The 23,664-nt window shown below is 42.6% G+C and overlaps 1 protein-coding gene across 2 annotated transcripts in view; it reads left to right on the top strand.

Annotated features, from left to right (window-relative positions):
- The window catches only part of MAD1L1 (mitotic arrest deficient 1 like 1), a 351,438-nt gene that overhangs the window by 182,931 nt on the left and 144,843 nt on the right, over positions 1-23,664 (top strand). For both annotated transcript variants that reach the window (XM_027738492.2, XM_039383691.1), the window contains exons 14-15: positions 3,399-3,487; positions 12,493-12,583. In XM_027738492.2, the coding sequence (XP_027594293.1) occupies positions 3,399-3,487; positions 12,493-12,583 (180 nt within the window). The remainder of the gene's footprint in view (positions 1-3,398; positions 3,488-12,492; positions 12,584-23,664) is intronic.

The raw sequence follows: 23,664 nt of genomic DNA, 5'->3' as shown, positions 1-23,664 counted from the left end.
GATATAATTGAGGGTCTGATCCTGGGTGATATTATCCCTGAAGCTCCTGCAGATGTTGTAGGTCCTTAGGTCCCTCTTTGTAGCTTCCAGGATAAGAGTTGCAATGCTGCATTTTGAGACAATGTTCCCTCTCTGCTGTCAGTGCTAGTTAAAAGAACAAGATCAACATAAAAGAGAGCTGAAGGATCCAAGCCTGACCTGGGTCATTTGGTATGGAATGGGGGAATACAGCAATGAGCTGTAATTTGAGCAGCCCTTTTCCCCTCTCTGCTGGGTAATGGCTTCTACTAGTTTAATGTATTCAAAGTAATAAAAGTTTAACTCAGCAAGTTATGTAAAATTATTGATAAAAATTGGAAGAGTTTAGACAGGAATAGTGAGTTGGTTCAAAAAGCAGAAAATGCCTGCTGGAAGTGGCATCTGGTGAGCAAGAAAGACCAGGACTGGAAATTAATTGAGGAAATTGGGAATTAAACAGAGAAAACAGTGAGAGGGGTTTGGGCCTTCCTCTCCTTATCCCTTCTTGAGGCTGTTCTTTGGCACAGATACTGAGAGGACATGTGGACAGGAATGGACAAACTGCCACTGTGGTGAATCGTTGCATGCTCATCACCCAGTCCTGGAGCTGTCCTCAGGCTGTATCAAAAGGAATGATCTCAGGAACCTCCTCACCTCTTAGGCTTTATCAACAAATTATTTTTTGCTTGGTTTTGCCATTCTCTTCATTCTTGTTTTTTGAAGACCTATTTGCCTGCAGTGTGTTACCTTCGCAAAAGCAGAATTGAATCCCAACAATAAGCCACTCCATCTCATCTCAACTGACTGTTTTTGTCCTGGAGAGGACATAAATAACATTTTTAATAGCTTCTATGAGATTGGTAGTAAGGGATGTTTTCCTAACCTTTGTTAGGGAGGAAAGCCTAACAATTAAAATAGTGTCTTTCGAATGAAAGATTTAATACATTGGCTGTTTTACTTTCTTTTTTCACAAGTGGTTAGTGAGCTCTGAATGGCAATAATTTCCTGTGACTCAAAGTAGTTTTAATCTTAGTTGTGCGAAGCAGGTCCATGTCGACATCTCACTGCTCGAGCCAGTTTCATCTGCACTGAGATCACTGCGCCCTCCTCTCCCTTCTCGCCTTGGGCACATCAGGTTTTCAGTCCGGGTAGTTTTGGCGCTTGCAAATTGGGAGGACACAGAAATGACATGAAATGCCCTTACAGTCCATGTGCCCTTCCTTGCTGGTTCTCCTTCAACAGCTTATTCTTAGAAACCCAGCAGAGTCTCACCCTGCCTTGCTGAGCATACCTGGCACTAATTTGTCACCACTGGGCACCAGACGAGACCCGCGCTGACGCTTCACGGCAGCGCTCACTCGAACTCGTGCACATTCACTCTCCTGTCTCCTTTTCCCATTACACACTCCATTTTTTCCCTCTCTGTGCAGCCAACACGGGAGACCCCAAATCACAGCAGATTACTTGCCTGCCCCTCTGTCCCTCCTCCCCTGAGAAGGTGGCTGTGATTTATCTGCTCGTGTGGGTGAGCAGGTGGCAGCAGGACTCGAGGCTTAGCCAGTGATAAATAGCGTACTCACCAGCCCTTCCATCTTCAAATGCTGTCCTCACACATCCCAGAAAGCAACCCAAAACTCCCAATAGCAAACACATCCAGGCTTCAGCAGGCACGGGAAACAGGAAGCATAATGAGTGTTTTCCTGCTAGAAGAAGGTTGGAATTGAAGCCTGCTCTTCATCCCGGTACCTTTTATTCACATTCCTGGAATTATCGGGTGTGCTTGCTTTATCCCCAGCCATCTGTGATGGGCTGAGCTGGGAGAGATAAGCTCAGTAATCAGAAAATTGAGGGAAGCATTTCTGGCTGTGATAATCTTATCAGGCAACTAATATACATTCACATTTGTACAGCCTGATGATGCAGGTGGGCCTTTGCTTATTTTTTATTCCTGGATGTTTTTTGACAGGCAGGGGGAGAATGCAGGGCTTCAGGCTGCCGGGGGAAATTTGGTTAAAACATCTTTTCGACCCTCTCTCTCTTCTGCTCTGTTCCTGTGGTGTCAGAAAGGGGAGGGAGAATAATCCAAACATCCATTTTCTGCCTTTCCTGCTAACAGTTCTGCTTTGCTCTGCCTGTCTCTTCTGGTAAGCATGGAAGGGTGAAGAGGCAGTATGTCAGAATTTCAGTTCTGGCTGAGTAATATGACTGCCTGTGTCAAGATGCTCCTTTTCCTTGTAAAATTGAGGAGTTTCTCGAAGAAGCTTGCAGAAGTTTGCCATTGCAATGTGATTTTGCTCTGCAAGTCTAATCCATGCTGTTGCAGGGAATGGTGAATTAATGGATTACTTTCCTGATGCTGAGCACTGAACTCTCTGTGGTCATAAGTTTTGCATCTGTAATTAAGTCTGGATTGCTTATTATTTTCCTCCTGAGTGAAAAATATAGTTTCTGTCAATAGATTTATTAGGAGAATTAGCCACCAGGTGGTAAAAGACAGATGACAAAAGGAAGTCCAGACTCTCAAGGATGACTGTGAAGAAGGTCTATGCTGGGAGAAGGTGCTGGAACAGAAGTTTGAGTATCCTCTAGGTAGTTTGTCTCTGCTTACACTTCATAATAAATCACTTTCTAAGGGGTTTGGAAACAAGTAACATATGGAGTTTATCAATTTGTGTGTTGTCTTGATTGCCGAATTAGGGATCCAGATTGCTACAAGTCAGGGAGCCTGGGAGTGGTAGAGTCTGGTCTGGGTAAGAAGTTCTCATGTCTGTAGAGTTCTGAAGTACTTTCTTGTGAGTTCCTTCCCAAACAAAGCCAGAGGCAGAAAGTATTCTTAATTGTTTGTTCAGCCAGAGCTACCTGAGCAGCTGGAGCTAGAAGTATATACTGGAGAGTGCTGGAAATATTCCCCAGTCTTTTGGATTCGATATATGTGTCTTGGAGTTGTCCTGGACAAGACAGTGTAATCCTGTGGTTTGTGTCTTCTGGGGAGGAATTGAAGCTAAATGAGCTTGAACTGTCAATACTGAATCTCAGGTAGCAACGAGCTCCTAATGCCACAGAGAGTTTTCTGCATCCCATTATCCGTGGGGGATGATAGGGGAAATATCTGTAAGAGAAGCAGAAGCTTTGCTAGTAAAAGTCAACTTTCTGTGCTTCATCTACCTTAGAGAAGATGCTGGGGAAGGCAAAAGGGATTGCAAAGGGAAGCAGGGTTAGCTGAGGTTTTGTCATTCAACATGTGGGAAGTTGTGCTTCACATCCATATTCTGAAAAAACTCTGGTCTCTGCAGAACATCGTGATTTCCTCCTCCTCCCTTTGCTGTTCATGTGTACCCCTTGCTAGTGCTGGAGGAACTAACACCTTTTCTCTTCTGCAGCTGGAGGTGGAGATGAAGGTCCTGAAGTCTCAGCAGAGCACAGCTGAGCAGAGCACTGTCATCACCAAGGAGGAGGTGGACACGCTCAGGTAGGCAAAACAAGGGGAAGGCTGAACAGATTCTGCTATTTTCAGTGGAACTAATGAGAAGGGAAATGCCCAGGGTAGTTTCACAGCCTGCTCTGGTTATTGTCATCTCGTGGTAGAGCACCATGTACAGGACCTACAATGCATGAAGTGTATGTTTACAGACTGCCTGTGTTCATAGGCTGCCTTGTGGTAGCACTGATCAGAACATATTTTCTGTGTATTCCTGAAGTAGGATGCTCTTTTCCCAAGCACACTTTTTGCTTTTCTCACCAGCTTTTATGGATGTGAGAAATCCATGAAGCATTAACAGAAACCCTCAGCCCCTGATCTGTCCTGCATTCAGATATTTTATAAGCTTTGCTATCTTTTGGGAGGCTTCAGGCTCTTCTCTTTTAGTGTTTGGGGTCTCCAGCTGTCAGTTAATTCATAAGACTGGTTCTTGCATCACTATTCCCCCTGTTGACTTTCTTTCCTGTGGAAACAGCATTGCTGTTTGGTTCTTGTTTTGACCAAATCTCGACTGTAAATACAGGATCTGTTGGCATCTGTGTGAAGAGGTTTAGAATCCAGCTTTTGTACTACTGATGCATGTGTAGCACTGGAGATAAAAGAGGGATGTTTCCCCTTGTGCATTGCTGTAGATGGCAGAGAGGTACCTGTTGTGATTCAGTGAAAGAGAAGTTACAAAACAGCATTTCAGCAGAGGATACATGAGCATTTACAAAAGCTACAGTGAAGCTAGACAACCTTTCCATGTATTTATTGAAGCATTTATGGCTTCCATTGCAAAGCAGGTGACACAATAAATACTGAGAACAGAAAAGTTCATCTGTTTCTGAATGTTTAATGAAGTTCCTTTTATTTAAGCTGAGAAAATCAGATCTTGACAGGCTGAGTTTTTTATTCTCAGCTGATGTAAGACTTTGGCTGGAGTTTTACTTCTTAATTCTTTTATATTTTCAGCTCCATCACAATAAAGCTTGACTGCCTCATAGGACTGAAAGCAAGATTTTGCAGCAAGCAGAATCCTGCAGAAAGCAGAAATTACTGGCCTGTATGTTATGACTTTGCTCTTGTGCTTTGCCTCTGGAGCTTGTTTTATGGCTTTGAAAGCCCAGTTCCATAGCAGGAGGGAGGTGTTTGAAAAGAACACATGTTCAGCTAAGCTATTCCAATACGTTTTAGGGCTGCACACCTAATCTTAGGGACTCACTCCTATAGTTCCCTCAAGGTGCTGTAATAGTTCTGGAGGCCCAAGGCATACATCTCCTTTTTTTATTCTGTGATATGTTTGAGTTCTGGTAAAGAATAGTACACTATGGCTTCTCTTTTTCAAGGAGATAAACCTGTCTCCATTGGCTTTTCCCTATTGTGGAGGTTTGTTAGCTCATTCAGTTTTTTCCTTTGCTAAGGCACACTGGACCCTCTGAAACCTGAGGTTTACACTGCTGCAGGAGTATTCAGCACCTCCTTGGCAATATTAAACTTGTCCTTCCTGATTAATAACATACCTGTGTGTCAGCAAAGCCAGCAGCCTGTTTGCTGTCTTCTGGGAGCTGCAGGTTTGCAGAGTATTTCTGCAGTACCTCCTCAGTCTCTTCCTCCCTGGTTGGTATTGCTGCAGCACCCTTTCATCTAGGAGATGTTCGGTCTCTTTATTTTCCCCTCCAAGACTCGTTATTTGGTGTTTATCTTCCCTGAACAGCGTTTGCCATCTATTAATTGAGCAGCTTCAGGGACAGTGTGTGTAGGGGGAAACAGCTGGATTGCCACATAGTCCAGGATCACTCCACATTGTGGCAGGCTCTTGGCAGTGGGGATGGAGATGTCTGGCTCTGCCCTGAACTAAAATCTATTTCCTAGGTAGGCACAAGTGAAGCTTGCAAGTATCCCCTTGTTACGGGTTTGTGGTGTTTGCTTCTGCTCTTAACTCTTGCCCTTAACTCCCCTAGATAATGTTTTCCTCTCTTTCATTTTAAAGAATTTCTTTAACCACTAATCTCGTCTCTCCCCTCTTTTCATGAAGTGGTGTTAAACCTTTCACACAAAGTATGTCTCAAACAGAGGCTGATTCCCAGTGCAGTGTTTGATGGTGCAGAGCTGTTCCCCAGCCATGGGCTGTGCACTGAAGGCTGTTTCAACAAAGAGGCCAAGTTTCTGCAGTTGTTTTATGTTGTTATTTTGTCTTTTCTTCTCTCTCCCATTTCAGTACTGCTTGCTCCTGATGCTGTGGATGCACAGCAGCCACAGTCCCACATTCTAGTTCTAGACTGCTTTTTCTTGTCATCTTTTACTGAACCACTTTTCGTTGTTATGGCTGATTTAAATACTCGTCCCAGGCCCTGATGCTGGTCATTAAGCTACAGAGCTGTTCCAAAAGGATTTGTTTGATTTTGATGACCCTTTGCACTGCTCAGCTCTAACATGAAATGACTTGGTGCAAGGCATTCTCTTTCTGCTGTAACTCTCTTTGCTGGAGCACTATAAGCCAGTCCTTGCTCCTTTTTCCTTACTGTTGGCTACTATTACTGCTTCAGGTGTCTCTTCAGACTCTCAAGCACTTCATTCAGCATTGCAGAATTAACTCCATAAAGATTTTTTTCTTATGTTTCTTGACTTAAGCTATCAAAAGATGTGGTTGGACTTTACTGTGCATTTTCTGTGCATTGGACAAGAAACCAGGCAGGGTCCTTTTCTCGTAGAAGAGGCTCCTTCTCAAAGGAACACAAAATCAATCACTGTATTCTTCCAGTCCTTTGGGGTTCAAGAGTGATGTGCTGTGATCCACAGCAGAACACTTCTCGTGGCTTGGCTGGATGTGTCCTTTCTGTACAGCAGCAGTGAAGTTGGTAGCTGTGATTAAAGCACAGAAGGGGTTTGGAGGAGAACAGAGATCAGAATGGGAAGGGATTAGGTCTGCTCTGCTCATCTTCCTCTTGTATCCTCTGGGCCTCAACAGGATCAGTTGCCTCAATGTTACATAGCTCCTAAGGAAAAGTGACCAACACAAGCTCCACTGTTACTCCTTTCTTCTACAGACCACTGCCAGAAACTAATTCTGGGAGAAAACGGGTAAGAATGCACATTTCTGGATTGGAAAGCGGGGAAAGAAATGCCACATCTTATGAGGGAGTTATTTCCATTTCTGTAGTTTATTGTGGTCTTTGAAATCCCATAAGCTACAGTGCAGTGAGCCCAGACTCACCTGTTAGCTGCTCCCCTGAGGAATGTGAAAAACAGAGGAAAACCAGCAGAAGCCAGCGAGGGGAGTCTGCAGAACAGGACTGGACTGAGCCTCCAGGCATTTCCATTTAGACCCCGTGGTTAGGAGCTAACTTCTGAAAGCAAAAGCAGGAGAGACATAAAGGAGAAAAAAAAAATCCATATTAATCCTTTGAATCTGTATTCACCCCCTGTGAGTGAATGAGAGCTTTTAAAAATATATCTTTTGTCTCATTTTTCTTTAGTATGGAAAGTAAATTTTCAGCCAGAAACTTGAAAGACTTTATCAGTTTTTCCTCCTTCTCTTGAGAACAGAGTGCTCTTTCGTCAGACCTTTTATAACTTTAAATGTGAAACTCTCTCCCAGCATCATAGTTTCTGAAGAGACAATAAAAGCCAGTGCTAATGCTGTCATTTCTCACACTTCTTGCTGCTCCCTCTGAAATCATATTTGTTTATATTCTGCAGATCCTATTGAAAAGAAACAGTGGTCAACCTGTTGAGTTCTTGCACTGTGAGAGCATTTAGGCATTAGCAACTTTAAGAGGGAAGGTGATAACTGTGCAGAAACTAGTATTTCATAATCTATAAATACAAGGAATATGTTTGGAAAGAACTTCACCAAAGACTTAAGTGGCAACAGTCGAAGGACCCTTTCAGCTGGAACAAATCTGAACTTTTTCCTTCTGCTGTCAAACTGCAACCCCAGTAAATCCTAAATGTTTTCTGTGGATTTAGTGACTGGGTAGAGTTACAGTAATTCAAAAGAAATTCATGTCCTTGCCAATGCCCATTAGTCACACTTGCTGGAATTCTGTCTGCTCCGCTCCTAACACCATCTCAGTGCCATCTGGATCCCTTAATAGCATCTTCCCAACACATACATTTTCTGCTCCATTCAATAGTTTCCTGTTCAGCAATAGCTTTTCCACATGGCCATGTCCTCTTTGCAGATGGGGCCTCCGTGAGGCATGTCCTCGTTGGTGATATCCACGCTGCTCCACAGGCAATCACATAACACAGCTGAGAGCATTAAAAACGAATAAAACAAAGATAAAAGGGTGATGGGGGGCAGTTTTCACCAGTTAACTCCACTGAAGAGGTCTGGACTGAGAGAGACTTTTGGAGTGCCTAGATGCTGTTGAAAATCAAACAGATTCCCCCCTTTTTTTCCTTCTAAAATAGGAGCAGCCTTGTCTCATGATCTAAGCACTTTTTATAGAGATGGAACACACACGTTGGGATGTCTCTGATTCTCACAAGTGTCATTGCAGGAGACCTGAAGCTGTAGGTTGTGTTTGTTTTTTTTTTCTTCCTGCTTGTTCCCTCTTCTAATTTGAGCTAATGAAACATACAGTGGAGGCAATATAAAGCTTGGCTTTTAAAAGTGGGAAAATCCGCAAGTCTGAGCAAATGCCTATGAATCTCTATTCTTGCACTGAATTTGATCTTCTGAAAGGTTGTGGAGGTGTCTTGAAATTCCTTGTGCCTGGGGAGTGATTGCCTCTGGGTTAAGCTGTCTGCATCTGATGCAGGAAAAGTCTTCGAGAAATGTGAATAGATCTTTGCTAGAGTGTAAATATTTTATGTTTTCAAAACCCTGTGTGGAGAAATTCAGGAATTCTCCAGAGATTCAGTCAAATGTTTGTGTTTTTTTTTTTCCCTTGTATCACAAAAGTTGAGAATGGTGTCAGTTTTTCAGAAAGTAACTGATGTTTCTTCCTTTCTCATGCTACAAGGCTGCTTTTAGATTAGTTACCAGTATTCAAGACCAGGTTGGATGAGACTTGGAGCAGCCTGATGTAGTGGAACGTGTCCCTGTCCATGGCAGGGGTTGGAACTGGATGGTCTCCAAGTTCCTTTCTTACCCAAACTATTCTAGGATTCATTCTGAGCTAAGCACTGGGCTGGTAGATGATTGTGCTGCACCCAGATCTTTCTGTACTTTGCTTTTTATGTTCTCACATGAATATCTTGGGTTGTTCTCCCCACCTGAGGGTAACTCCCATGTGTAACAAGTTGAGGCATGCAAATTGGAGTATCCCCTCTCTTGTGCAGGTGTCTGCACAGGAAGGACACAAGGGACACGCACCAAGGCTGGTGCTTCCAAAGGCAGGACCTCAACTTACATAAATGAAAAAATTCAAAGTGCCAGGCCAGTAAATATTTTTCAGTATTTGACTTCCGTATCTTAGCCACTAGCTGCAAATGCTTTGCTGTGTTTATATATAGATAGGATTTCCCTTGCTTCTCTCTCTTTGCCACTGGGAAGAGTTCCCCAAGGGGCTGGAAAGCAAAGCTAGAAAAGCACAAACTGTTTGCTAATGGTTCTTAACGCTTTCCCACTGGAGATCCAGGACACTTAACAGTGTTAAAAATAAGTTAGAAGAGGGATAAGTGGTGAAAGCACTAGTCAGTCCTGAAAACCTCCTGGTACAAAAACATTACAGCAGTGTTCTTGGTCCTCAGCAGCAAGTTTTGTCTCTGAAGGAGAGCCATGGAGCTCCTCGTGCCTTGGTGGGCCAACCTCCCTTGGAGTGTGTTGGGAAGCCCTACATTGTGTCTGGAAAGGAGGATATTCCGATGGCTGGGACACTGGGAAAGAGTAGGCATGTGGGGGGTGAGCCCAGGGCCATGCTCAGGGGCAAGAGGCTGTGACCCTCAGCTCACAGGGGCTCCTGTGCCTGCTGCTGGTCATGAAGGATGCAGTCTGACTGAGCTTGGTCAAACCAAGTTCAGTGTGGAGAAGAGAAGGCTCCAGGGTGACCTTATTGTGGCCTTTCAGTACCTGAAGGGGCTACAAAAGAGCTGGAGAGGTTCTTTTGACCGTGGCATGCACTGATAGCACAGGTGGGAACGGCTTCAAACTGACAGAGGGCAGGATTAGGGGGGATATTGGGAAGAAATTCTTCCCTGTGAGGGTGGTGAGGCCCTGGCACAGATTGCCCAGAAAAGCTGTGGCTGCCCCATCCCTGGAAGTGCTCAAGGCCAGGTTGGACGGGGCTTGAAGCAACCTGGTCTAGTGGAAGGTGTTAGAAGGGGGGTTGGAACAAGGTGATTTTTAAGGTCTTTTCCAACCCAGATCATTTCAGGATTCTATGTCTGCTGCCTGATTGCTGGTGCCCCAGGCTTTGACTCACCCCTTGCTCTTCAGTGAGGCACAAAAGGCATGAAAAAATTGTTGAATCTTAAAATTGCAGGTGAAATAGCACAAAAATGTAATGACTTGAACCTACCCTTGTTACAGCTTGCTTGTGTCTCAGATCTGAGAAGTGTTTTCTAGCAACTGCTGTGAGTGATTTTTTTAAAGGGCAACTGAGAGGCCCGAGCTTCAACCTCCACACGGAGACAAGTTCTGCAGGCAGATAATGGCAACATCACAGCTTATTTGTGAGGCTGGATGAGGAGAAATTTGTTCCAAATTAAAATTCAGCATGTCAAGTAGGGAGACAGTACTGATGAGAGTCCTGTGTCTGGCTCTGACCTTTCAGGAGCTGTTGTGCTGTTGTTCCTCAGAGAAAAGCGTTGCTTTTCCTGTGGCCTGTTCCACAATCCATTTAGAAAGGCGCTGTTAAGAGCATTAATTCCATTTTGAATTTCCATTTGTCCCGACCTTTTCAGTCTCCTGTTCCAGCATCCTCCATCCCCACTAGTTTTGTGTCTCTTCTGGAAGTTATATCGATGATATTTTTTAATGGCCTAGACAGTGCTAAAACTGCACCTCGGCATTTTAGAAGCTTCCATGAGTGAAAAAAAGATGATACTGTATAATATTTGAAAATTGCCAGCAGGGGTCAGGCTTACAAATAATTTAAGCAATCCAAGCTGCATATTTAAAAAGGAGACGTTTCTGTGCTGAACATGGTGTACCAGCCTCTGTGGAAAAGTGTGTAACTTTTGCCCGATGAACAGGAGAGATGACTTTTTCCTTGTACCTGAAATTGCTGTTGCATAATGTTGGGATATTGGCAGATGGGTGCATTCTTTATTGTCATGGTGCAAGGATTTTCAGGTCAATTTAGATAATTTAAAAGTGAGTATTATCAAGCAAGATAATTTTTTAAAAAATATTCCAGAAGAAGGATCCTGAGAAAATTGAATGCAAAGATCCATGTTATTATGCATTAGTACAGTTCATTCCAAGAAATTAACATGTGAAAGGTGAGGGTCTTGAAGAAGCATCAAGGTTTTCTACTCTGTACTTCAATGCAAGCAAAAATGATATATCCAATGCTTTATATGTATATATCTCCTGCCTAACAAGTTTGATAGAGTTCTCTGAAGGATTCACCAGTCATTTGTCTAAGGTTGATATGGTTGATCTAATATACTTGACCTTTCCAAAAGCTTTGAGCCAAAGGTCACAAAGAAACTTTATTTGATGGAATAAGAAAGAACGTTCTTTGTTGGATTATTAAGAATATAAAAATCCCAGAGGCCTGGCTGTCCCAGTGTACTGTCTGTGGGGATGACCAATGGTGGATGCCCATGTGAACAGGGCAGAGCTGCTGGGGTGCCTTGTCAGGAGGCTCTCCTGGCTTCTAGTGCCTTGTCTCCAGGATTTCCTGAGCCAGAGATACTATATTATCTTTCTAGTTTGTAAAGCTTCATGCATTTTTCTTCCATTAATTTGCTTATGTAATTCAAATTTAAAAGGTGGAAAATCAAAGAATAAATGTTTTTACAGTGCTGAGGGTTTTCCACTAGACCCAAGAATAGTTTTTATTGGGAACTTGTCCAACACAAAGAGGAGTTTGTGGGTAGTGAGGTGGCAGAGTTTGAGATAATATGAAATTATTCAGCTTATCAGAATGTTCAGGGTTTCAGAAGAATCTCACAGTACTTCTCGAGATGGGAAATGAAGTTGTACATCAATAATTGCCAAACTCATGAACATAACAAAAACCACATTTACTTTTACTCTCACAACACTGAGCTCTAAATGAGCTGTTGTCACTCAAGAAAGAGATCTTACATTATTGTGAACAGTTTTGTAAAAATATCAGGTAGGTGTTCTGTAGCTACAAATACAAATAGAATACTGGGAGTTATTGGAAAAGAAGTTGAGAATAAAACAGAAATCCTCGTTGTGCCACTGAAAAAATCTGAGTGCTGCTTACACTTCCAGCTTTTCTCGTAGCAAAAAGTCTGTATAAAACTTGAAGGAACAAGGAAGCACAATAAAGATGAGAAGAAATATGGAAAATCCTTGATGTGAGGAAAGAGTAAACAGAGATTCTTCGGGAAATAATAGAGGAGGCCTGTAATGTGGTGTGGAGAGGGGAGTGCAGTACAATAATTCTTGACTTTTCAAAGCAGAACTAACGGGCACTCAGTGAAATAATCACATGTGAAGTATAAAACAAACTGAACTAATTTTTCATACAGCACATAATTAAATTGTAGGACTTACTGCCAAGGAGTGTTGTGAAGGCCAAAAGTATAAATCAGATCAAAAAGAGATTTGATGCCTCATGGAGATTTTAGCTGTTGGCGGTTATTAAACATGATGGTCTAGGATCAGTGTGTGGTTCAGAAGGTATCCAAGCTGAATTTGCTTTATATTCAAGTTGTATATTTTTAATATACTTTTACAAATTATATTTTCATCATATAAACATGTCACTTTTAATCACGTGTTTCAGCTGCCTCAGTAGTGTGTCTTTGTGGTACTGAATACAGGAATAATCTGATACTGCTTGTGATTTCATGCTTTATTTGGTTATTTGTGGTGGGACCATGCAGGGACACGCAAAGTCTATTAATTTTCCCTTCTTCCCCAGGCTGAAAATTGAGGAGCTGGAAGCTGAACGCAGCAAGCTGGCAGAGGAGAACAGGTCTCTGGAAATGAAACTGGAAAAGCTCACTGTGCAGGTAGGAATGTGGAGGTCCAGAGCAGCTGGAGAGCCTGACATGGTCCATGCACTGTAGCTGTTCTAACAGATGTGACCAAATGCTTCCAGCATGGAACTTCCCATCCCTCAATCTGGGCAAGGCACCTTTGGGGAGCCTGTGCCAGCTGCACCAGCACACCTGTGTCTCTGTGTTATTGGAGTGATGTGATGTCAGATGCAATCACACAACTGCAGTTGTCTTTTACAATGCCTTTCCCTAGAACCTCTTCTTCTTGGAGCCTTAAAAATTGCTACATGTTAAGTAACTCCACTGCTAGAAGTTGTCTGTCCCCAAATTCATTCATGCCAAAGTGGGAGCATAAACAGAGTTAACTGCATGGAGCTGATGTGAAATTTTGAATTTTGTTGGTATTGAAGTTTCCACTCTGCTGCTGGCAGCAATGGAGGCAGAGACCACCGGTGTGTGGCCTCATTATGTAGGAGTTTTCCAAGCCAGGAGCTAGCAGTGCTGTTGAGAGGATGAGCTGGCAGCATCTTCAGACCACAGACGGGTGCAGAGTCAGACGGACGGAAGGTGTGTTCCTTTTGCTGTGCTGTTGTGTGTGTCTCACCTTTCCCTGGGGAAAGGTAAGTGCTGTCCTCTGCAGCAGAAGGTGTTCAGCTTTTCACTCTGGGTAGATCCATGAAGTCTCACCCTCCTTGAAGGAGGGCAAGGGTACCTGCAGCAGATAAGTGGACTGACTGTTCAGCTTGCTGGGAACAGCTCTCCTGTGCAGAAGAGGGGCATGGGAGTTGCTTCAAACTTTTGTAGTGTTTCCTCTTTGAAAGGTGCTGGAGCAAACAAGAACCTGAGCCTGTTTGTTTAATCAAAACCCATCCTGCTATAAACAGTTTATCTCTTCCTTCTGTTCTCTCTGATGCACTCAGCAATTTTAGTCTCTTCATTTTCCTTTCTTTTCCTCTTGTTTTCCCCGTTTTTGTATAAAATGCCTCATGGTAGAAAACCTGCAGGTTTGAAATGACTCAGATTTCAGACAGACCATTGATTTCATCCTGACATCTATTAGAGGTGAATCAAATCTTTTTTTTTTTATTACCAATTCCTGGAGACAGGAGAAGCGACAGCTTTGATAAAGCGGGGAGCTAAGAGCTGCTGAGCATCTCTGCTGAGCCATGTTTAGTGTGAAACCTGTCACCCAGCTCTCCTTTAATTGGGTTTCAGTCATCAGAAGGAGATGAAGGCTTTGGGCTGGTGTTTGGATGCTTAGGTCTCCAACAAACACAACAGCAGCTTTGGTTACAATTCAGGTCATGTTTAATTTGCCTGCATTGTGTTTCAGTGAATACTGGCTTTCCAAGAAGGCCTGACCAGAGGAATTCCCTGTTTTCTTTGTGATGTCTCAAGACATCACAAGAATCTACTTTGTTTGCTCATACTGCTCTTGAGATGCCAAGTCTTGAGTAGCAGGTCTAGGAAAGAGAGATCTGCCAGTCCCTCAAAAGACAAGTTAGTGAGCTGAATTCAGGTAGTCCTGCTCTTACATCTCCTTTGCCAAGTCTGGGGATATGGCTTTAACTCTGTATTTAACAGGAGGTAGCTCCCCCTTCCTTAACTTCTCACTTGAGAAGTTGTGTCTTAGAGCACTGGATGCCAAAAGCAGCTTCTTTGAAAGGAGGAGTAGAGAGAAAAGTGCAATTAAAGGAATATGTGAGCTGAGTGCTAAACTGTCAGTGATCAGTGTGTGCCCACCTGAATGGCCAAGAACTCCTCAGAGGGGAAAACATCAGCCTTCCCAATTTTTATTCACCTTGAGAATCGAATATCTTGACAGGCCAAGCTTAGAATGACTCTTAACAAACACACTGAAAGAAGGTTTGTTAGAGTGGAACCCACAAAGTTAAGCGTAAGCTTAGAAATTTACCTCTTCTATCAGTGCTGAGCAAATATGCTGAAAATGTCATTAGACACTCAGATGAGGTCATTGAAATGTTACTGGTTTGACATGTTATTTATTCCCATCTCTGAAAGAAATCATCAGGAAATGATGGGTTAAAATAAGGTCTGTATCATGAAGGGAAAAGAAAGCAAGATAAACTATGTGCTGAAATCACAAGGAAATTTTACTGAACAGAAAGATGACTGAAAGGACAAACATGGGAGAAGCATGGCTTCAAATCAAATAAAGGGGTAAGAGAAGGGGGAGACATTAAACAAGGTAGGATAAGGGCAATTTCTGGCAAATCTTTATCTGCAGGTTTTTTTTTTTTTTTAAATAAAACCTCTGAGTCTGGAATTGTATCTACCAAATGAAAGATACATAGAAGGGACATATTAAAGCTGTGAATTTGGAAGGGGCAGGTTGTAGAATTAAGGCTCTGACTGCTTTACATTGGACTGAAGTCTGTTGAGTTCCCAAAGCTGCGTGTGGTGCTTGAAATCTGTGGAATTACAGAAAATATTTGGTAACTAAAAATGTCAGTTTGACTGTATTGCTGTGTGGAAAGGAGTAAAGTTTCAAAAATGTTTGCCTTCTCTTCACAGAATCACAGAATCAATTAGGTTAGAAAAGAACTCTAAGGTCATCAACTCCAAGCTTTGATGCCACATCCAGTGTTTTTTCCTAAACTCCTCCAGGGATGGCGACTCCTCCACCTTCCTGGACATCCTGTTCCAATGTTTAATCACTCTTTCTGTGAAGAAATTCCTCCTCATGTGCTTTTGTATCTGAGCATTGGCGTATGAATTTTGCTGATTTCTGCAAAACAGGCCACTCTGTGAGCAAGGGACCCTGATGGACTGTCCAGAGGACAATCGAGCACTTGGAAAAGTGCTTTTGTGTTGTGTGACTCACACTCCTTGAGCTCAGTATTAGCAGGTGAACTGACACACTGATAGCTCTCCCCAGCAGTGTATATAACATCTGACATCTCTTTGTATTCTGTTCTTGTGTGGGGACAGCTGTGAATTATGCCTGAAGGTGCTTTCCACCTCCACGCACCCCATCTTGCAAAACCCCTTTCCTCTTGACACCTGGCTGCAGGCTGCATTGATTTTCCTTCACTGGTATAAAGACTTTAGCATGGATATTACTCACTGGTCAGGTCTTTACTGCTAATAAACCCCTCAGATTACAAAAACACAAGAGATGTTGAACTGTGGAGAAATGACACCCTGTTGAGGGTGTCCAGGACATTATCTTAAGGAAGACGTTTGAAGTGTGGCTCAGGAGAGAGATTCAAATAATATGAAAAGAGTGGGTTTAAACAGACAATTTTATCTTCCTTCCTTACCCTTCTTTTTTCCCATGAAGCAAAAAAGGCTTCCAGGAAAGCTGGGCTGTCAGTGCTTGCCCCATTGTGGGCAGAGAGAGATTTCAGGGAAAGGTTTGGTTTGTTCAGTTATCTGAAATGATCTCCACTGTCCTCCAGAGCTGCTGATGGAAAAGTGCAGCTCCATGCCAGGAACAAAAGAGACTGATCAAATCAGTGCTTTTTGGATAAAGTGGGAGGAAAGACTTGTGAGGAGTGTTCAATTAGCATTTCTTACTGCTCGGAGCCTTGTGTTTACAGGCAACCAAGCGGATGTGAAGTGTTCCTTATGCAAATACTACTCTCCTGCTTTTCCTGCTCTCCTCTACTCTTGGAGCTGAAGAAGAGATTCTTCAAGGTTGGCTGCTTCAAGGAAGATTGATTAAAATCAGCTGCAGTTTGACTTAATTGGATCCATATGCTTGGAGAGGGAGCAGGACTAGTTAAAGTCCTCGTAATTAGTTCACAGCTGGTTGGTGAGAAAAATGAAACTCCAGTTACAGTTCAGATAAGTGGATCTGTATGGATAAAAGGCAAGGAGGGAGTTGTTTTTTTCTTACACTGAGATGTGTTTGGGCTTGAAAAATCACCTCTAGTCCCATAGCCAAGCTAGCAGTCTAATCCCTTCTAGCGTGTGCATGTGTATTTATGAGGCTAAATGGAAGAAGTCTGTATTTTCTTGCTTGTTTCTGAGTAAAAGGAATCACCTGTGGATGCTGGCAGTCAAGGAGACCTGAACAGGGTGGCAGAAAACTGGGGGAGGATCTCAGGGACTAGGCAAAACCCAACAAGGGTAAGTTTTAAAGGGTCTGAATAGTCCAACTTTGAGTGTGATGCCTCTGCTCACGGTTGTTTTTGTTGTGTTTGGTCTTTCTGCCAGTAAGACAGCAACAGTCTTAAAAATGCAATATTATTGGTAAACATTGAAATAACTGATTTTTGCCTATTATCTCAAAGCTCAGAAAGAGTTGACTTAACTACATAGTGTGGGGACAGTCATCAGAAAATTTTCCCCAGACAGAAGCTGGTATTTATGCTAAATTCTGCTGTCAGACTAGAAGGGATCGAATTCCCTATTACAGTGTCCTTGAAGGAATTGCCTGCAAAAAATATACTCCACAAAGTATTGAGGGTATTTTTTCCTTCTGGCATGACTTCATTAAGGTATTTTGAGGTGTTCATTAATGCATGTGCAGGAGTTCCTTTCTAAATGTCTAACTTTGCTATTGTTATCGACCATTTTACATTTTAAGATATTAATCTGGTTAAATTAAATCTTAGATTTTTCCAGGCCTTAAAGTGATTATTTTTGCACAAATTAAAACATAAACCACTTGTCTATTTCGGTGGTAGTTGTGCTATAGCTGTAATGATTTGAAGATAAGAGAAAAGCAAGTTCTGCAAGCAGAAATATAATAATTTTTTTAGTAAGAGTAGCTGACATAATTGGTACAGTTTGATACAAATAGAGTGAGCATCTAAAGATTTGCTCTACTTGTCTACTTTAGGTCATTTTAATTGGCCTGCCTAAGCTATCAGGAACTTGTGATGGTTGCTCCCACCACAGCAGGAGGCTCTGCAGGGAGAGTAGGTGAATGCTGTCTGCTGGGTTAGGTTCTCCAGAAGTCAAATGTCCATAAATGCTGAAAGTGCTGGGTATCCAGAATGTTCACTTTTTTCTCTTTTCCCTTATCTCTGCAGCCTTTGTGATTGGGCTGGTCTCCTCCTTATTCTAGTACTGTATTTTGATGAACTAACAAACCATTTGGGAGCTGTACCCCAAGGGAAGGTGGACAGGGAATGTTTTTCCTCTTTAAGCATTAATGACTCATTTTATGTTTAGGGCTTTGGCAGCCAGGCAGTGACTGTCTTGGAGTTAAGAACCCAAGGCAAAGCTGAGGTTATTTAACAGTCTAACTGTTCATTTTGTGACCAGTGAAGAATGATGAATGAATCATTGACACTGTTACAAAATTTAAAGGGACATAGTCAACCTTTCAAGGTTCTCTGATTGACCTCAGATGCTCATGAGTCTTCTTCCTGGATTATCTCCATGCTCTCCCTTTTCATAAACTTCCTGTCCTTTTTCCTTCATCTGTGCCTGCTGAGGTCTGTGTTAGCCTCTGTGGCACAGCTGGTCCCCATTGAAAACCTCAGGTAGCCAAGTTCAGCCCTTTTTTTTCCTGGGGGTGGGGAGGGGAAGCTTCTTTAAATGGTTTTGGACAAACCACTTGGCATCTCTTCAGTCAGGTATGGCTTTTGGCAAGGTATAGGAACAAATTTATGTGGGCTTCAGAGGGACTAATTATGAGATAGAATAGCTGAAAACATGCAGCAGGAGACCCAGTAGAGAGAAGATGAGAGAGAAGTGCAGGTCCAGAACTGCAGAAGGTCATATCATATTGTGCTGCCCCACTCACCCAGTGCATTGAGTTTCATGGGAGCATGTGAGAGTGGAAGAGGAACAGAGCAATTTGTGATCCATTCCATAGACTCCCAGATTTTATCAGCAATAAGCTCATCTCTTACAGGCAAAGATTATCTTCTAAATTTCACAGGCAGCAACAAGGGTTTCACTGACGTGAGGAAGTGTATCTGCTCAAATGTATATTGGCAGAGACCACCCTGTGGGTCACTCCACAGTTTTGCTCAAAACACGGATGAAAAACATGTGATAAACATCTGTGTTGCCTTGGTTAAATTTATACCATCTCTATCAGTTATTGATCCAGTAGCTCAATTGCAGCACAGACATTTCACTCGAGGATTGGCATTTGTAATTCCTAACCTCATTGTAAAGGTATTTTCAGGTAATTGGAGCTACCTTTACATTTTCAGGAGTCTCTTCATGACTCCTAAATGCCTCTGCTGCTCACTGCATATAGAAGACATGATGGGTATTAATTTATGACGGATCAGAGATCTGTAATGCTTGCATAGAACACTGGAGCATATTCACACAGCAAGTTGGCTGTGATTGCAGCAGGGACCAAGTGAATCTGGTACTGTGGGTGACAACAGCACTGGAGGTGGGATGGCACCAGCAGTAACATGCCAGGCAGGGTTAGAGGAGCACATGGAGTCACCCAGCATGTCCTGGTGGCTGGTGTGAGCAGCACCTGTGCCGTTACACCTTCATTTCAATTATCACTTGAGCTAATTAGTTGAAACTATGGCCAGACTGCTGTGTGGGTGTCTCTGGTGTTCACAGTGAACTGCTAAGGGGACGTGCTAAAGTGCCACCCAAATGAATGGGAGGGAAAAGAGCATCCCCATTAATGTGCCTATAAATTATGCTAGAAGGATTATACCTGTTATTTGGGAGAAAACATCATGTATCTTATGCCACGTGGATTAGGTAGTGAAGAATATCCCAGAACCGGTGTAACACAGAAGGAGTGTAGAACTTGCTGTGATCCAGCCCTTGGGGATTACGTGACACTGAATTAGCTGGGGCTATGCAAATATTTGTACATGTTAATTCTAAATACATTGCAGTTATTAGAATTAGCAGAAATTAGAAACATTCCGTGGGAGTGGAGAGGAGAAGCATAAACGTGTCAGCAAGTTGTAGGTTTGTCATTAGGTGGTTCAAGGAGAAGCTGTTTGATGGCCTCAGTGGCCCTGATAAATGTGATGTGCAAAGTGGATGTCGAATAAAACAAGGACACGCTCAGAACAGACTTGCTAATGTTTGTTAACATCAGGGACCAGGAGTGCACAGATTCGCATTTGTGCAGGGAAGTTTTACCAACATGCCCTTTAAAAAAATTTTTTTAAAGGAATTCACACATTGAATATTAAACACCTGAAGCTCCATAAATTCTACTGCCAGAGCTGCCACCGTATTGTTTATTTCATGCTGCACCTTTCTCAAAGTTCTGCAGAAACTGATTAACATTTGCATAATACATTTAACATGAAAATCCAGAATAAATTCATTAATGTTCCTCTGCCGCTACCCTTGAAAATATCAGCAGTTGTGTGGCATCACTAAGCTCATTAGATGAGCAGAAGGGGAGGGAAGGGTGAGCGCTGGATTTCCTGAACAGCTCTGAAACAGGAAAGGTCAGTGCGCTGAGTGTCAGTACCTGAGCGGCAGCACGGAGACCTTGGAGCAAGCAGAGAGGGAGCTGGGGCTTGGGAAATGTCCTGCTGGAAAAGGTTGCTGTACCAGTACACATGAAGCACGAACTTTAAGAGGTGCCATCCATGCTAGAGTAGAAAAATCAGTGGTGAGCACAAAATGCAGATGAGGTGCTGCTGCACTGAGGAGGAGGCTGTTCCTGGAGCACATCCTGTTTTGCAGGGGCAAACACTGGGAGATTGTTCCAGTCCTGCTGTGGTACAAGGAAACTGGCTTGGAACAAACCTTAGTTTTCTGAGTGGGTGTTGCAGAATGATGAGGTTTTAAAAGTCCTGCAAGACTTGGTTGCATGGCAGGGTGTCACTAAACCCCTAAATCTGGGGTGTTCTGTATGTGTGCGCTGCTTTCATGAGAGGATGGGGACAGAGACGCCAATCCTTGGTGTTCTTGTTTGGTAAAAAGATCAAGGATGTACAAAAATTAGTAACTACAGCTACACAGTCAAACTCAGAGTTGAGTATGTAAAATGCCCACCCAAAAACTTATAACGTGAGCTAGTAAAGTAGTATAGTAAGCAGCAGCTCCAGAAGACTCCTGTGTGTTTCACTGACCCCCAGAATCACCCTGTGGGTGAAAGCCAAGGCTGAGGAGACAGACATAACCATTTTAAAATGAGACTTCACTTTTAAACTCCTCTAATCTTACTTATCATACAGCAAAGAAAAAGCAAAGTTTCGGGAAGTGATAAGAGTGACTGTCCCTTTATAGTTTTCTTGTTTTTCTCTGTAGTCATTCGATGGCACAAATTAGTTTTAAATTGTTCTTTCTTCGTTTTCTATTATTTTTCTGCTGCTTTGAATTCTGCTGCCATGTCACAGAAACAAAACAAAAATGTCATTTAGACCTGTACAGCAAATAACGCTTCGCGAGGTTTGTTTACTGAAGCTTTGTGTTTTTTCTCAGGTTTCTCTGAGTACCACGTTCTTAAGTTACAGCTCTCTCCACATTGGGCTTTTAGCTTTTCATTACTTGTTTTCATTTCAGCCTTTGTTTGATGACCCAATTATTTTCGAGTTTTTTGATTAAAACAAAGTAATAGGTCACAGTTTCATGCTGCCCTTGTCTTTACGACTTCTGCTGCTGTGGTCTGGCTTTTTGCCACTGGTCTTTGTCAAATCAAAGTTTTCCATAATATTCTCCAGCAGTTTTATTCTTCTGATGAAGATACTCTGGTTATGGTGCCACATTTTTCCTTTACTACTCGGTATGCGGAAAACTCGACACCATCTCTTGAGAGACAGAAGACCAGGATGTGTTACCCAGGTTATGGAAAAGAAATAAGTCAGAGTTTAGCAATGTTTTTTGTGTGTGATGAGGGGAAGAGGAAAATCTGCCTGTTTCATGTCGCAGTGAAGAAGTGGGCAGCAGTTGTAATGATGTTAAAATAGGCATGAGGAAATGGGGAGATGCTCTGAGCTGAACCCCTGATGGAGGTGGCAGCTTTCATCAGAGAAACACGTTTCCTTCATGTGACTTCTGCCAGGGGGATCCAAGAATGTGAGATGTTGATAAGTTATCTTACATATCCCAGAACTCTTCCCTTTGGTCAGACTGACCTACCACCTGTTTGACACGTGGAGGCACAGATTTACATTAAAAAAAAAAAAAAAGAGTTTTCCCTGAAGAATTTTATCAAATAGTAGGAGGGAAACTTGATGTACCTCTGTCGCTCAAATGCTTTGCATTGAGCACTCACTCACCAGACCAGGCTTGGGAGGGATCAGAGCTCATGGTGTGCCCAGGCAGACCCAGGGGTGTGTGTGGGGAGAAGTAACTCCCCAGTGTCAGAGCATCTCTTCCAGCATTACCCTGAATGCAGTCAGATCATGATACAGTCTCTTCCTAGTCCAGATTTGCCTCAATTTCCATTTGCTGTTATTTGATAAGACTTTAGAGAGATGTAGATCCAGACTAGTCAGAAAAAAGTAATTGTTTTTGACAGCTTTCCTACCTAGATTTGAAAGACAGGTAACAGTGGAATGGAAGACGATGATTAATTTAGGTAGAAAGGCTGTTCTCTGTAAATGAGGATAGATAGTTGGGATGGCAGGAGAAATGAAATGCTATAGGAAGAGTATCTTTTAAAAAAATCAGTGGTGTCACACGAGGTGGTTCTGTGTGTAGAAAGGAGCAGAGGTGTCTGTAAAGCCCAGTTGTTTTCCATACAGGTGGGAGTGTTCCCAGGTGTTCCATCACATCTGTATTTACCCGAACATGGGGTTCAGCTCCATCAGGAACTCTGCTGCTTCCTCTGATCAGCACTTAAACCACACGTTTCCTAAATGATGCAGAAGCTCTGTGCCTGTTCTTTGCATTTTTTGGCAGGACATTTAAAATGAAATAAAAATTCCCTGAAAGCTGTTGTGCATGTTGGACATGACATAAGATGTTCACTTGAGATTGTGACCTTTTTGAACAAAGACTCTGCTTTTGAAAAGTGGGTTCATTGTGCTTCTGGCTCTAGTAAGATGAAAAACTTGAAAAAACAGTAACATGAAGGCTGTGCAGCAAGGATGAGCTCTCCAGAGGTCCTCTTGTGTATTTTTGGTTGTCTTCCAGTGGATACATTCTTTCTCTCTGTGCAGTACCACCACAGTTGCAATCAGTAGTAATTACAGAAATTTTCTCATTTTTATGAGTAAGGGGATGTGAAAAGCTCTTGACAGCACCCTCTGCAAGGGAGCTCAGCTGCGGAGCTGCCTTCCCTGTAGATCCATCACAGCTAGAGTTGCTGACCTTAAGGTTATTTCCCAAGGAGTCAGGGCTTGCTCATAGGTCAGTCTGTTCAGTGAGCAAGGAAAAGTGTGATTAGATATGTGTTAGCTCTTATGATTAATGTTTACATGGTGGAGCTGCCTGAACATTTAAATACAACACCAGGGAATTTAATTTTATATATACATATATATATATATGTTTACAGACAATTATTAGAATGCATGCTGTTGTTTTTAAATGTAGACATGACTTGATATATATGGACATAAAATAGGAGTGTCACTGGGATTGTTTCAACAGAATCCAACTGTAGTGTGGTCAGAGGGATGGTAAAGGTGGCCAAACAGTGAGGGAAATAACTGCTCAGAAGGGAGAATAGACAGTGGGTGTGGACTGTGGCTTCTTCCATGGCTATGCTACAACAATGGCAGCTGTCAGACTGTTCCCCTCAGGCTCACAGAAGTTGAAATGAAGGAGGTGGCAGCATCATAAACATTCATTAGGATCCTCTTCAGGTGGATGATGGGAAGGAACAGTGATTGTATAACATGAAATGATTTCCCCAGTGCTGCCCAGTGGCTGTGCATAAACAGTAACTTCTAGGGCCAAGTAGTTTGGGGATTGAATGTCAATGTCTTTTGACCTTTCTGCTTTCTCAGGATCTCTGATATCTTCTTAGTGTGATGCTGCTGTTGACACTTCTTTAAAATGTCTTAGACCTGCATCTGTACCTGGAGATTTTTATGTGGTCCATTCTCTGAGCACCTCAGAGAAAAAAATACTGGACATACTGCAAAACAGACCTGTCAGTCAATTCACCAGTGTATTGGCACCTAAGCCTGTGCTTTCATCCCTCCTGTCTCAGCTCTTTGGCTATTTCGTTCAACTTAATACTCTTTACTGATGTTCCATGCTTCTAGGGGATC

The sequence above is a fragment of the Pipra filicauda genome, unplaced genomic scaffold (genome assembly GCF_003945595.2).
Source record: "Pipra filicauda isolate LSUMZ 115617 unplaced genomic scaffold, ASM394559v2 scaffold31_size4109673_pilon, whole genome shotgun sequence".
Lineage (NCBI taxonomy): Eukaryota > Metazoa > Chordata > Aves > Passeriformes > Pipridae > Pipra > Pipra filicauda.
Note: the sequence above shows the minus strand (reverse complement) of the source record. Positions and strands in the feature narration are given on the sequence as shown.